This window comes from Sceloporus undulatus, chromosome 8, assembly GCF_019175285.1.
Source record: "Sceloporus undulatus isolate JIND9_A2432 ecotype Alabama chromosome 8, SceUnd_v1.1, whole genome shotgun sequence".
Lineage (NCBI taxonomy): Eukaryota > Metazoa > Chordata > Lepidosauria > Squamata > Phrynosomatidae > Sceloporus > Sceloporus undulatus.
The window spans coordinates 32,542,914-32,556,751 of record NC_056529.1 but is presented as its reverse complement, the minus strand read 5'-3'; the positions used below and the strand labels follow the sequence as shown (position 1 = coordinate 32,556,751).

Genomic DNA, 13,838 nt, shown 5'->3' with positions numbered 1-13,838 from the left:
GATTTAACTTTAGAATTCTTGTAAGTAGCATGCTTTTGGTAGGTTCACTCTTGCTTGGTATCTCACCTCAAACACCGTCAAACTGTACATCATTACATAGTCATTTCTCGTGCTTGAAAGGAAATAAAGACAGAATCTCCAAGCGCCGATTTGCTGGGCAAAGTTGTTTAGGAGTTCCTCTGGAAAAGAATAATAATTTACAAATGGGTTAAAATTCATTAATCCATTAATCAGTTCATTCACACCTTCAAAACTGATTCTTGCATCTTAAACGGAAAAGTATCTCACAGGTTGTCAAGCATCATCGCTGTTGCCACTACAAGAAGTAGTGGTCTACCAATTATTTAAGTACATTTTTTGGGAGGTAAGAGATAGCCCCACTGTAACTGACAAATTCTTGTCAAATTGAGATGAGAGAATAACAGTGGCTTATTATTACTGTTCATGTCAGAGCTGATCATCCTTCCAGCTATTGGATGCCTAAAGATAATGGCTGGGCGTCTAATCCATGTTTCCTGGCATAGAAAGACACTTTTGAAACAGTCCGCTGGGAGCTTACTCTGGAATGCAAATTATTCCTGTGTTCAAATGGATGCAGAAGGCAGGAGCAAGTGGGAGAAAAGAAGAATCTTGTGAGCAGAGATTCTTGCAGTTCTGTATCACAGAAAGCTATATACTGTAATTCATACAGTCTTTGTGCATTTCATCTGTACTATGAAAATGTATTTTATATTTATGTACTGAAATAAGGTACAGAACCTCCCTGGCAACCCTTCATGGAGGGAAATTAGCTATGCTGTTACCCACTTTCCAAGGAAAGCAACAGTTCCTTCTGGATGGCTTGCTATTCACAGTTCAAGATGTTCTGGATTGCATACACACATTTCTGCAGGTGGGCCGTGTTTGCTGCTTCTATACAAGACTTGATTGAAAGCTATTCGTATTGACTGAAGATATTAGTACTGTCCTTATCATGACTCAAGGAAGGACTGAACTGTCCAGTTGTGATTTAGGGGGGGTTTGCCACATCAGAAAAAGAAGAAAGAGTAAAAGTACCTGACATCATGTTTGCTTTTATTCAAAGAGTTTTATGAATGCAACAAAATTTGAAGTTATATATAAAAGGACACTCTCATTTTAAATCTGTTAACTCTGAAATCTCTTTCTGGTGTGATTCACAGCCCAAGCTGTTTGCTACAGCAGTTGGAGAAAGTTTGTTGTAGATGCTGGGAATACACATGAACGTACCGATCTCACGCTTCCTTTCGTTAGTAGTGCAATTGTGGAAAAACTCTGTCATCAGGCTCTCCAAAGCTCGCAGCGAAGCCTCTTCAGATGCCTGTTGAATACATTTCAAGAAAAGCGTTAGCACTTTGAATGTCTTGACCATGCTAAATTCAAAATCACGTCTTTCAAATTCTTCCACTAGGATCTCTTATTTGTTTACAGTGCCGAACATCCACCTTTCTCCCCACTCCTATTTACCGCCCTTCTTCAATCCCAATCTCTTTCATCTACTCCCAGTCCTTAACTTATGAGCAAACTTAAGCATATTCCAAGTACATGAGAGCATCCTTTATACAGAATAAGGAGGTTTCTAGATTTCTGTTCACATAATGTTGTTAAAATGGCCCAGAAAGGCTCCAAAACATGTCCCTTAGAGGACATCTAGGGACAGAAAATTCAATTTCTTTTCCAGAAACAGGTCTCCTAAGGGACTTCTGCAGCCCCTTGCCCTTCCAATTTGCCCACTCCTGTTTGAAAGCGATGGCTTCATCACATTTGGGTGTCTTAAACAGTTCAGCTGAAACTCAGAAACTTGCTTTAACGGAACCGAATTTAGGGCTGGCTTGCACACTGACAGCTTGTATCTTAGCAACAGAATACCGAATTTTCATTTCTCTTTGTAGAAGTAAAATATAATGTACATCCCATAAGACTGCCTGCTCAGAGGTCATTTGCAATTACAAAGAACGTCAAAGCAAACCGGCGTTTTATATGCTAACATGTTAAAGATCCCATGGGAGAAAATTATTTTCTGGTCGTCTTGACAAATGATGGTGAAATTAATCTTCCACATTTTCCTCTCATTATCACATCTGTTTTGCACATTATTATCTATCATTAATATTTTTGAAAAGGCTTGTCAATCTTTCCCGACAGAAGCTTGGCCTGAATACTAAAAGCAGCTGTACTGTATCTCCTTTCTCACATCTGGTCTTGAATCTCAGCGCACAAAGAAAGGTGGATGAAAGGAAAGAGTTGGGAAAGTTGTGGCTTTCTGCAAGGACCCCAAGATCTAATCTGACAGATATATGCGATAGATACAGAATTTAAGAAAAGGACACTTCTGAACTCAGGAATTTTCAGCGCCAGAAATGAAAATCTGTTCAAAGGAGGGCATTCAGCACAATGGCACCCTTAACATGGAATATTCTTCCCTCTCACGAGACAATCTTCCAACACAGTGTTTCCTAGGCTATCTAATATGGAGAACCAGGATTAGGACCATATTTGTGCCCACTGACTACCATCGTTCTTTTCCTTCCTGAAAATATGCTGTGGACTGAGCTCAGACAAGCATTGGTTTCTCAAACATCGCTGCTCCAATGCTTATTCTTTCTAGGAATATCAAAGACTTCTTTTGTAAGACTTCATGGGGTAATGTAGTCCACCACATATTTTATTGCTATCAAGTAGACAGTATGCATTGATTTTATATATTGTTTTGTACCTTTATCACTACTGTCTATCCTGTTACGTTCAGCCCCATACAGACAGGCCAAAATAAAGCTGCTTTGGGTCACTTTGGCGGTATGCTACTTCAATGATGCATGTGTTGTAAGAGTCTGGAAGCTGCACTAAAGTTGCACTCCATTCCTTAGGACTGGATTGTGGCTTTGGTATGGCTTCTGGACTCTTAGGATGTGTGGATCATTGAAATAACACACCTCCAAAGTGGCCCAAAGCAGCTTTATTTTGGCCTGTCTGTATGGGGCCTTCATTAGGTGAAAGCTGCTCCATCTGGATTATTTTAATGTGTCCCGTGTTTTATGTGTTTTAACTCAATGTGTTTAAATGGTTTTATGTATTATGTTGTATCCTGCTTCGAGCCTTAAGGAGAGGCAGTTAATAAAATTTATTATTACTATTACTACTACTGCTACTGCTAATACTACTACTATGTAAATCAGTAAATCAACAGTACAACTGTACAATGTCCATGCTCCTTTTACAAGAGAGGTCCACTGCTACTTGCCACAACCTTTCTTCAAGTCAGCAGCCTAACTTAGGTGGAGTAAGTCAAATTATTGTTTGTACTGATAAGTGTTGGAAAGCAAAAGCACATGCCAATATGCTGTGAGTCATCCAGATATCTAATGCTGATCTCAATGTATTATCTGCCTACCTCTGGATAAAGACTGGTTATATTGTCAAGCAATGCAGAAAAGGTTGGCTAGGATCACTAGTCTTATTTTGCTACACCACACTAACACAACTGTCCTTTCGACAATTGCCAAGCAACATGTCTTCTGTAGCAATAGAAAGGAAGCAGGTGCATCCAACAGTTACCTTCTGGACATTATTTAGGTCCTTGTAGGTAGTCCCTGGGAAACCTGGGTCTTTCCTAACTTTCTATGACTAGTAAGAGTTGTCTCTCCACACTTTCCTTATCTGTAGCACTGGAAGCATAGCCATCCTGCAAAGTCACCTGCTAGAGAGTAATTTGAAAGAGATATTATAGTGTATAAAACTACTGCTGCTCTTTTGAGGAGTGGTATCTGTTGGTGGCAGAGAAGTTTGCTCTACAAAGCTGCTTTACCCACCATGTTCACTGAGTTGTAGAGAAAGCACAACTTTCCCAGCAGTATGGCAACACGCCTCCCATGTAGGTTGCCAAACATTTCAAAAAGATAGGTGTGCTTACTTCATGGGTCCCAGAAGTGCTCTTTGGAAGAGGAAGTGAGAGGTTTGTGCAATTTATCCCTTGCATGCTACTTCTTAGTCAGCGTTTCTTTCTCCACCGTCAACACTCAAGCGCCGCGAAGTACTCACTATACCTGCACTATTTGGTGTGGTTTTTAAAATATCCAACTAAGGCTGAACATCTCTTTTTGTGTACAATCTGTTTGCACAGAACACAAGAAAGGGGCTGAGACACTGATACAAGATGATTCAGTCGGCTTGAAGACTCAGCAGGAATATGAACTTGAGAGGTGTAGTGGTTTTGAGCATGGGACTAGTACTCTGAGAAACCATGGTTCAAATCTCCAGCTGTTAGAAGGGAGAAACTAAGGCGTGTTACAGACCGCCCAAAAGAGGCGCCTCCTCAGTGCCTCTCTTTGCTGCACAACTGTGCTGCAGCATACAAATTGCGCGGTGCAGCTGCGCAGCAAAGGAGCTCAAAAAAGCGGCTCCTTCTTGTGGCACCGCAAAGCCCCAAAGACGGCGCTATTACATCGCAGCTGCGCAGCTCCATCTGGAAGCTGCACAGCTGCGACGTGACACATACGTGCGCCGTATGTATGGTGCTGTGCAACTGCGGTGCATGCATGACGTGCTAGGGTTGCGGAGCGTATGCATGCGCCGCCCCGAGGCAACCCTAGCACGTTGTGGATGCGCTGCAAAGGGCCCGTCTGTAACGTGCCTAAGATATGGTATGTCAACTAAATATTATATATCCTAAACAATTGTAACCACCACTTAAACATGTTACTAGCTTATATTTTGCAATGACGCCATGTAAATAACACTGAAAACCATCCAACACCCATACAAAATACTATGTAAAGCAAGGTTTATCAATTAAAGTCCAAATGTTTTCCCAAGTCCTTCTAACTCAGATCAAAATCACAAATCATAAGCTACCTTTCTATGCCAATAGCAAGTGGCAACGAACTTCAGAAAGAAAGTGACATCATTGGACTAGCCCCAACCAGTAAAGCCAATTGTGAAGATGCTGGAAGTTGTAGTCCAACATCAGATGGAGGACCACACAATTTCCACTGCTAGCTATATTGTTTCAGCAAGAATGAATTAGGATAATGTCTTTAAAGGATGGTGTCCCTAAAAGCAAAACCCATTTTACACTATTGATCAGCTGGCATTTAAAATCTAATAAAAAGCTCAAAGACCCAAGTTCCGTTTTACTGTTTTTAATAGGATTGCTGAATGGTATTTAAACGTTTTGTTATTAGGGTTTCAGCTGCACTTTCTTTACATTGCCTAGGGTCCCATGGCTGGAGAAAGGCAGGGTATAAACTGAACCAATGAATGAATGAACAAACAAACCAATATGTTCTTCTGTACACACATAGCTAGGGACTAATAGTGTTATGAATTCACTGACACATATGAATCTTTATTACACTGCAGCTCCTAGACCATGCATTGGTAGTCTCCCTTGGGGCTCTGCCTCATTAAACAACATTCTTTGCTGGTTATAGTAAGTTACCTTGACAGTACCTAACCAGGAATCAAATGAGCATCCATGGCCACAAAAATTAACATTGCTCTTTTTTTAAATTACAAATATAACAATCTCTGGACCCATTCCACCAAAACAAAACTCAGCTGCAGTTTGTGTTGCCAGGCGAAGTAAGAGACATGCCTCCTGTGCCTTTAATAGTTGTGTAGAAGTGATAATATCAGGAGGCACTGCTTGTGTGATGAGCAACACCTACTGAAATTCCCTCCTCATAGAATCATAGAGTTGGAAGAGACCACAAGGGCCATCCAGTCCAACCCCCTTTCATGCATCCTCAATGCAACCATTAAACGGACAGGAGTCCTGTGCCTTATTTCACCTGGAAATGTGAAGCCTAATAATAATAATAATAATAATAATAATAATAACAACCATTATTATTATTATTATTATTATTATTATTATTTATACATCCCGCCTCTTCCAAGGATCAAAGCGGGATTACATCATTAAAGAAATGCAATGCAATTGAACAGTCAATAAAATACTAATACTGTACTGAATTATACATCCCTATTAGTGCCTTAAAATCTCCAAACATCAATTCATACACCACTAAGGCTTTCATGGCTGGCATCCACAGTTTGTTGTGGGTTTTTGGGGCTATGTGGCCACGTTCTGGAAGAGTTTATTCCTGATGTTTCGCCAGCATCTGTGGCTTTGGCATCTTCAGAGAAAGAAGATGCTGAAGAGAAGGTAGGCCAATGCCATCAGGCTTCCCTGAAGGAACTGAGCCCTCCCAGAAGGCATCTGACTGCATCCTGGCCTCTGAGGGAGAGAAAGGTAGGCCCAACGCCTTCCCTAATCGGTCCTAAGCAAAGAAAGAAGAAGTGCTCTCCTTGTAAGCCACTCTGATAGCCTTGGCTGAAGAGCGGGGTATAATAAATATTATTATTATTATTATTATTATTATTATTATTATTATTACACCATTGTAATTAATGGGACTTGAAAATATACAGATTTTGGCATCCACAGGGGGTCCTGGAACCAAACCCCAGTGGATACTCAAGCTTTCCAGATCCTTGAAATCATCCTTGGAAAGACAGTCAGCAGCCAGTCGCTCATCCAGTTCTTACTTTGCTGGTGAACCAGAGGGGCTAAGATAGCGACCCATGAACTTACTAGGCAGGCTTAGGCACGTTTATCCTCTTGGCCTCTGCATCCCACAGCCAAATCTGGACCATAAGGACAACACCAATGGATTAAGATGAACAATGTTAGCAAATGATCCCTATTACAGTTGGCCCTCCGCATTTGCAGCTTTGACTGTTTGCAGATTTGATTATTCGCGGTTTTGATTAATACGTTCTTATTTAGGAATCTCTAGGTCCTCCAGCGCCAACTTAGAAGTACAGTGTCTGGATCAAGTGAAGGAATAGCACCACTCTATTCTGCTTTGGTCAGGCCCCACCTGGAATACTGTGTCCAGTTCTGGGCACCACAATTCAAAATGGATGTTGAGGAACTGGAGCCATGTGTCCAAAGGAGGGTGACTAAAATGGTGAAGGGTCTGGAAACCATGAAGCCCTATGAGGAACGCCTGACGGAGCTGGGGATGTTTAGCCTGGAGAAGTGAAGTTTAAGCAGTGATACGATAGCCCTGTTTAAATATTTGAAGGGATGTCATATTGATGAGGGAGCAAGCTTGTTTTCTGCTGCTCCAGAGAATAGGACCCGGAACAATGGATGCAAGCTGCAGGAAAAGAGATTCCACTTCAACATTAGGAGGAACTTCCTAACAGTAAGGACTATTTGATAGTGGAACAAACTCCCTTGGAGTGTAGTGGAGTCACCCTTCTTAGAGGTCTTTAAACAGAGGCTGGATGGCCATCTGTCTCGGGATGCTTTGATTGAGAGTTCCTGCATGGCAGAATGGGGGGTGGATTGGATCAGGGCCCTTCTTGGTGTCTCTTCCAATTCTATGATTCTGCCAGAAGTTGACCATAGAGTTGTGCTGGAGGACCTAGACTTTCCTAGAGAAAACACTTCTCTGGGCATCTGTGGGCCTTCTAGCATGATGCTACGACCATAAAGTTGCACTGGAGGACCTGGAGATTCCTAGAGAGGGGTAAAAATAGCATGGTTTTTAACATCATTTGTGCTTCTCTCACATTCACGGGGGGTCTTTCACCCCTTAACCCCAGTAAAGGCGGAGGGACAACTGTATTTCCAAATGTACACATTACTTACAAGCTAATAGTACAATGTAAACTTACCATGGTGGCTTGGGAGGTTGTCTGGGATCCTTTTCCTTTCTGGCTTGATTTTCCCCCTCTCTCAGCTCATGTCATTGTCCAAGAGGTAGTTTCCTAGGAGGGCCTTCTTCCTCCATTGTGTGTGTGTGTGTGTGTATATATATATGTATATATCTCACACTATCTAAAATCCCTCTCCCCTTCTTCTTCGTCCCTCAGAAACCCATTGGTTCACAGGAGTCAGAAAACCTAAACATCCAGAGCCTGAGGAGCCTCCCTTGAAACAGGGGCTTTCAAGGAGGGCTGTTTTTCGGAGGGGCTCCCACTATAACCTGGCCTTCTCCCACCCTCCTCTGCCTAAATCCATTTGCAAGAGACAGAAAGTGGGTTCAAAATGGTACAATATGAACCCTTTCCCCCTTTTTAAAATGATAAGTAGAGAAGAAGTAGTCTAAAATAAGCCTAAAATGGAAAGCCTGGGGGACCCTCTCTTGAAACAGGGTCCTAAAAAGGGGCGAAAGGGGCAGGTATTTTGGGGGGCTCCAGCTACCCTCCCCTTTTTCTTCTGCACCCTCCAGTTAATAGGAGCTGGAAAATGGGTCCAAAATGTTGCAATATACCCCCTTCCTCCCCTTTTTGATGATAACTAGAGAAGAGGGAGGTCTAAGAGAAGCCTAAAACGGAGGAGCCCCTTTGAAAGAGGGGCTTTATTCAAGGGGTCTGTTTCTGAGGGGTTCCCACTCCCCTCCCTTTCCTTTCCTTAATGGCAACTAGAGCAGCAGCAGAAGCCTATGCTGAGCCCAAGATGGAGACCCTGAGGAGCCTCTCCTGGAGCTGGGGCCCACAGAGGGGAGGCTATAGGGGCGTCTCTGGGGGAAGAAGGCGAAGGGCAGCCCCTTCTCTCTCGCTCTCTCTCGATCTCAGGCCCTTCAGCCTCAGAGCAGCAAAGGCCCCAAGTTCCAGCAGCGCATCCTTCCTTCCTTCGCTTCCTTCCTTCTCCTTCTTCCCCTCAGGCCACGCCCACCGTCTCCAAACGCCACGCCCACAAGAGATACACTCCCTTCGCTCTTCTTTCCCACTTTCGTCCCCTTCGCACCGGAAGTGACTCACGTCGCACCGGAAGTGAACCCTTTCCCTTTTCTCCTTTCCCCCCTCCTCCGGGGAGATGACGTCAACCACGACGCCCGCTCTTATTGGAGCGTTCACAAAACTAAGCCACGCCCCCTTTCTCGCGGAAAAGGAGGAGCTTGTGTTGTGTTTCTCAGTTAACGCCCAGAGCGGCTTTGCGCGCATGCGCATTTGTTACCTTACTCATTCCTAGTCCGTTTTTTGCGTCCAACCCGCAGGGATAATTCGGTTTGAAATCGCATTAACTGCCACGGCTCTATTAGCTATGCAGTGCTGGGGGGGGGTTAGTTATATGTGAGGCATTTATTCTCTTCTGTCAGAGAGCTCTGGTGCCACAAAATAAACTACAAATCCCAGAATTCCACAGCGGTTAAAGCGGTGTGAAACTGGATTATTTCCGCAGTGTGGGTGCAGCCACCTGTTTTTAAGGAAAGCGGAGCACGGTTGGGGCTTTTGTCCAGCCACACTGAGGAAATAATGCAGTTTATTATTATTATTATTAACCTTTATTTATAAAGCGCTGTAAGTTTACACAGCGCTGTACATCCATTTTTTAGTCAGACGGTTCCCTGCCCTCAGGCTTACAATCTAAGAAGACACGACACAAAAGGAGAAGGGAGTGGTGGTGGGGAATGGGATCAGGTCCAGCAGTTCTTCTCCACCTCCGAGGCCTGGACCAAGGCAGATGGACTGGAGGAAGGGCTTGGCTTCTTGATGGATGGTTAGAAGGAGGCTTCCTGGGTCAGAGAGGGGCTCACCTCTGGGAATGCTTCTCTAAACAATATAGTCTTTAATTCAGTTTTGAAACTGGGCAGAGAAGTGATGAGGTGTGCATGTGGGGGAAGAAGGTTCCAGGAGTAAGGGGCAGCAAGCGAGAAGGGACGAATTCGGGAGGGGGCAGTGGTAGTCCTACATTGTGACAGGAGACCCTGACTACCAGAGCGGAGGGTGCGAGTAGGAATGTAAGGAGAAAGAAGGTCAGATAAGTAAGGAGGGGCCAACCCATGGAGGGCTTTGAAAGTCAGTAACAAAAGCTTGTACTGGATGCGGAAGGGGAAGGGGAGCCAATGAAGGGAGGATAAAAGAGGAGAACCATGGTCAAAGCGGCGAGCGGATGTGACAATACAGGCAGCTGAATACTGGACAGATATTAAAGGATGGAGGTGTGAAAGAGGAAGCCCTGTTAGAAGGAGGTTACAATAATCTAGTCGCGAAACCACTAGGGCATGGACTAGAGTCTTGGCAGTAGAGATTGAGAGGAATGGACGGATCTTGGCAATGTTGTGGAGAAAGAATCTACAGGTCTTTGCGGTGGCCTGGATCTGGGGAATAAATGACAGGGAAGAGTCAAAAATGAAGCCAAGACTGCGGGCTTGATGAACCGGTTGAATAGAAGTGTCGTCGACAGAAACAGAAAAGGAATAATGAAGGGTGGGTTTAGGTGGAAAGACGAGAAGCTCAGTCTTAGACATGTTGAGCTTCAAGCGCCGAAGTTTGGCACCACTTTAACTGCCACCGCTCATTGCTGTGGAATTCTGGGATTTGTAGTTTTTTGTGAGACATTTAGCTTTCTCAGAGAGCTCTGGTGCCACAATGAACTACAAATCCCATAATTCCACAGCACAGAGCCAGGGCAGCTAAAGAGGTCTCAAACTGGATCTCTTTACATATTGATTTTACAGACTATTATTACCTTTGAATAATAATAATAATAATAATAATAATAATAAATATGCATCTGAGGAAGGAGATTGAAGTCTAGGAAAGCTGTTGCCAACTCCTTTCTTTCAATGAGTCTCAAAGGTGCTCCAAGATCCCTCTAAACTGTATAATAGCATCCCTATTGAAGTCTACTCCGCTGCAAGAGCCATTGAGTGCAAATCCATGGCCCCATACAGACAGACCAAGGACTACAGCACAGCTTTGGCACAGCTTCTGGACTCTTAGGACGCATGCATCATTGAAATAGCATACCTCCAAAGTGACCCGAAGCAGCTTTATTTTGGCCTGTCTGTATGGGGCCCATATAAATAAAGCATAATAATAATAATATTCCCAGGACCGTAGCCTGTTGCATAACTAAACACAACCAAACAAACTTACTCCCAGTGTTGATGTTAGTTAAATATTTGTCCAGGGCAAGACGCCGCTCCAAAGGGATTACAATAAAGGGAGAGACACCCTGCGGCCATTCAGTGAATCAGCATCTCTTTGTCCAAAAGAAAACCAGCATGTGCTTTAAAGACTACAGCAAAGCCTTTGCATCTATATCATGGAAGGGTATGGAAGGCCCTTAAAGGCATGGGATAATCCTGATGAGGAATCTGTACTCAGGATAAGAGGCTACTGTCAGAAACGAACATGGAGAAACAACGGTCCACAATTGGAAAAGGAATCAGTCAAGGCTGCATCTTATCGCCCTTCTTGTTCAACTTATATTGCAGAACATATTGTAAAGAAAGCAAGCTTGGACACAGAAGAAGAAGGAGTGCAAATAGGAGGAAGGAATATCAACAATCTGAGATACGCAGATGGCGCCATAATACTAGCAGTAAAACCTCAAAGACCTGGGACAAAAGATCAAGGAAGAAAGTGCAAAGGCAGGATTACCGTTGAACATAAAGAAAACAAGAAACAGTGACCACAGAGGATCTAAGACAAATTCAAACCGGACAATGAGGAAATAGAAGTAGTAAAAGAGTTCTCATACCTGGGATCAAACGTTGATAGAAATAGAGACTGCAGCCAGGAAATCAGAAGAAGGTTAAATAATGGGGAGGGTGGCTATGGAAGAACTAGAGAAGATCCTAAAATGCAAAGATATATACAAATGAACACAAAAGTTAATATCACACTGGGTCCTTGAGCAGATCAAGCCAGAAATCTCCCCGGAAGCCAAGAGGACAAAACCGAGGCTGTCGTACTTCAGACACATCTTGAGAAGTCGCGTATCATTGGAAGAAACAATAATGCTAAGAAAGGTGGAGGGAAGTAGAAAGGGAGGAAGACCTCATTGTAGATGCATGGACTCTATAAAGGAGATGATGGATATGAGTTTGCAGGACCTAAGCAGAGCAGTGGAGGAAAGCGAGTCTTGGAGATGTCTCATCCACAGGGTCGCCATGGGTCAAGATCGAGTCGAGGGCAGTTAACAATTGAAATAGTAAAAAATAGAGTCAAAAATAGTCATAGAATCCCCAAATATTGGAAACTGGATCAAATATTTATCAGAACGTTGAGTGTAGTCTAGAAATAAGAAGAAGGCTAGGATTGGGAAGGACAGCTATGGTGAAGGGTCTGGAAACCATGTCCTGCGAGGAACAACTTAGGGAGCTGGTGATGTTTAGCTTGGAGAAGAGAAAGTTAAGAGGTGATATGATAGCCTTGTTTAAATATTTGAAGGGATGTCATACTGAGGAGGGAACAAGATTGTTTTCTGCTGCTCCAGAGAACAGGACTCCGAACAATAGATGCAAGCTCCAGGGAAAGAAATTCCAGCTCATCATTAGGATGAACTTCCTCACAGTAAGGGCTGTTTGACAGTGGAACACACTCCTTCCTCGGAGTGTGGTGGAGTCTCCTTCCTTGGAACAGAGGCTGGATGGCCATCTGTCAGAGATGCTTTGATTGAGAGTTCCTGCATGGCAGAGGTTGGACTGGATGGCCCTTGCGGTCTCCCAACTCCATGATTCTATGAAAGAACGGGACAAGACCCTAAAGTGTAAAGACGTAACTCTGAACACTAAAGTGAGGATCGTCCAAGCCATTGTGTTCCCCATCGCCATGTACAGATGTCAGAATTGAACAGTGCAGAAAGCGGACAGAAAGAAAGTCAGTTCATTTGAGACGTAGTGAACTTTAACTGCCATGGCTTAATGCTACCATTCCAAGATTTACATAGCATTGAGCCTTGGAAGTTAAAATTATGTCAAGCCGGATTATTTTTGCAGTGTGGATGCAGCCCCATACAACCCTTTCCTCCAAGACGTCTTTTAGCCCTTCCCTGCCCCTTAGCATCTCCTACCTGAGCTATGTGTGCCTCCTTCTTCCTAATAATAGGCCAGCCCTGCTAAAGAATGCTGCATGCATGCATATATATATATATATATATATATATATATATGGCTCCTGTCATCAAATTATGCCTTCATTTGGGGAGGAAAATGTGATATATTTATTCTAAAAGCCTCCTGCTTAGTGTGCTGCCACAGCCAACACTGGGTTAACATTACTAATTCCCTTAGCAGCTTGAAGACAAATCTAAAAGACTTTCTGAAGCTGTTTCTGAGATTTCTGGCAACTCAAATTTAGTCAAATGTGATTCAGTGGATTAACATGCAAATGAGCTATAAATCTTGCAGGATCCTGAAGCCGTTGTTAAGTTTGATCCGTTCTGGACTTTGGGAAATGACAGGGTCCCTTAAGGACTTTAAGGGCAGCCTGTTTTTCTCCGTCATCAATTTGAGTGGCTTCTAGGATTTGGGTGATTCTAAGTGGCATAGTGGTTTGAGTGTTAGACTATGACTCTGGAGAGTGTTGGACTATGACTCTGGAGAGAAGGGTTCGATTCCTACCTTGGCCACAAAACCCACTGGATGACCTTGGGCAAGTTGCACTCTCTCAGCCTCTGGGGAAGGCAATGGTAAACCTCCTCTGAACAAATCTTACAGCTAAACTTTACTTCGGTATTGACCATTGGATAACACCCCCTGAGGACAGGGCCTGTAACAGCAAACTAACTGAACTTTGAAAAAGGACTTTAAAAAAAGATGATAGCCAGTGGCCATGCTGGCTAGGCAATTTGGGGAGTTGTAGCCCCAAAATGATTTTTTGCTGTCAAGATATGTATCACCATAGCCAGATCTGACATCTCAAGGCATGGTCTGGTTTTAACTGTGCAAATGAACCCCTGGCCACTGCTGAAACTAGAGCATCCAGGGTCAGAACTGAGTCCAGGAGAATACCCAACCCACAAGAGATGAGTGTAACCCCATCCTGCACAGGCTGAATCCCTGTTCCCTGGT

At 43.5% G+C, this 13,838-nt stretch overlaps 1 protein-coding gene across 1 annotated transcript in view; it reads right to left on the bottom strand.

Moving 5' to 3' along the window:
• The window catches only part of XPO6 (exportin 6), a 39,636-nt gene extending 30,864 nt beyond the window's left edge, over positions 1-8,772 (bottom strand). The window contains exons 1-3 of the mRNA XM_042437654.1: positions 7,708-8,772; positions 1,249-1,339; positions 67-179 (exon numbers count right to left, since the gene is read on the bottom strand). Coding sequence (XP_042293588.1) covers positions 67-179; positions 1,249-1,339; positions 7,708-7,710 — 207 coding nt within the window. The 5' untranslated portion in view covers positions 7,711-8,772. The remainder of the gene's footprint in view (positions 1-66; positions 180-1,248; positions 1,340-7,707) is intronic.
• Between the last annotated feature and the right edge of the window lie 5,066 nt (positions 8,773-13,838).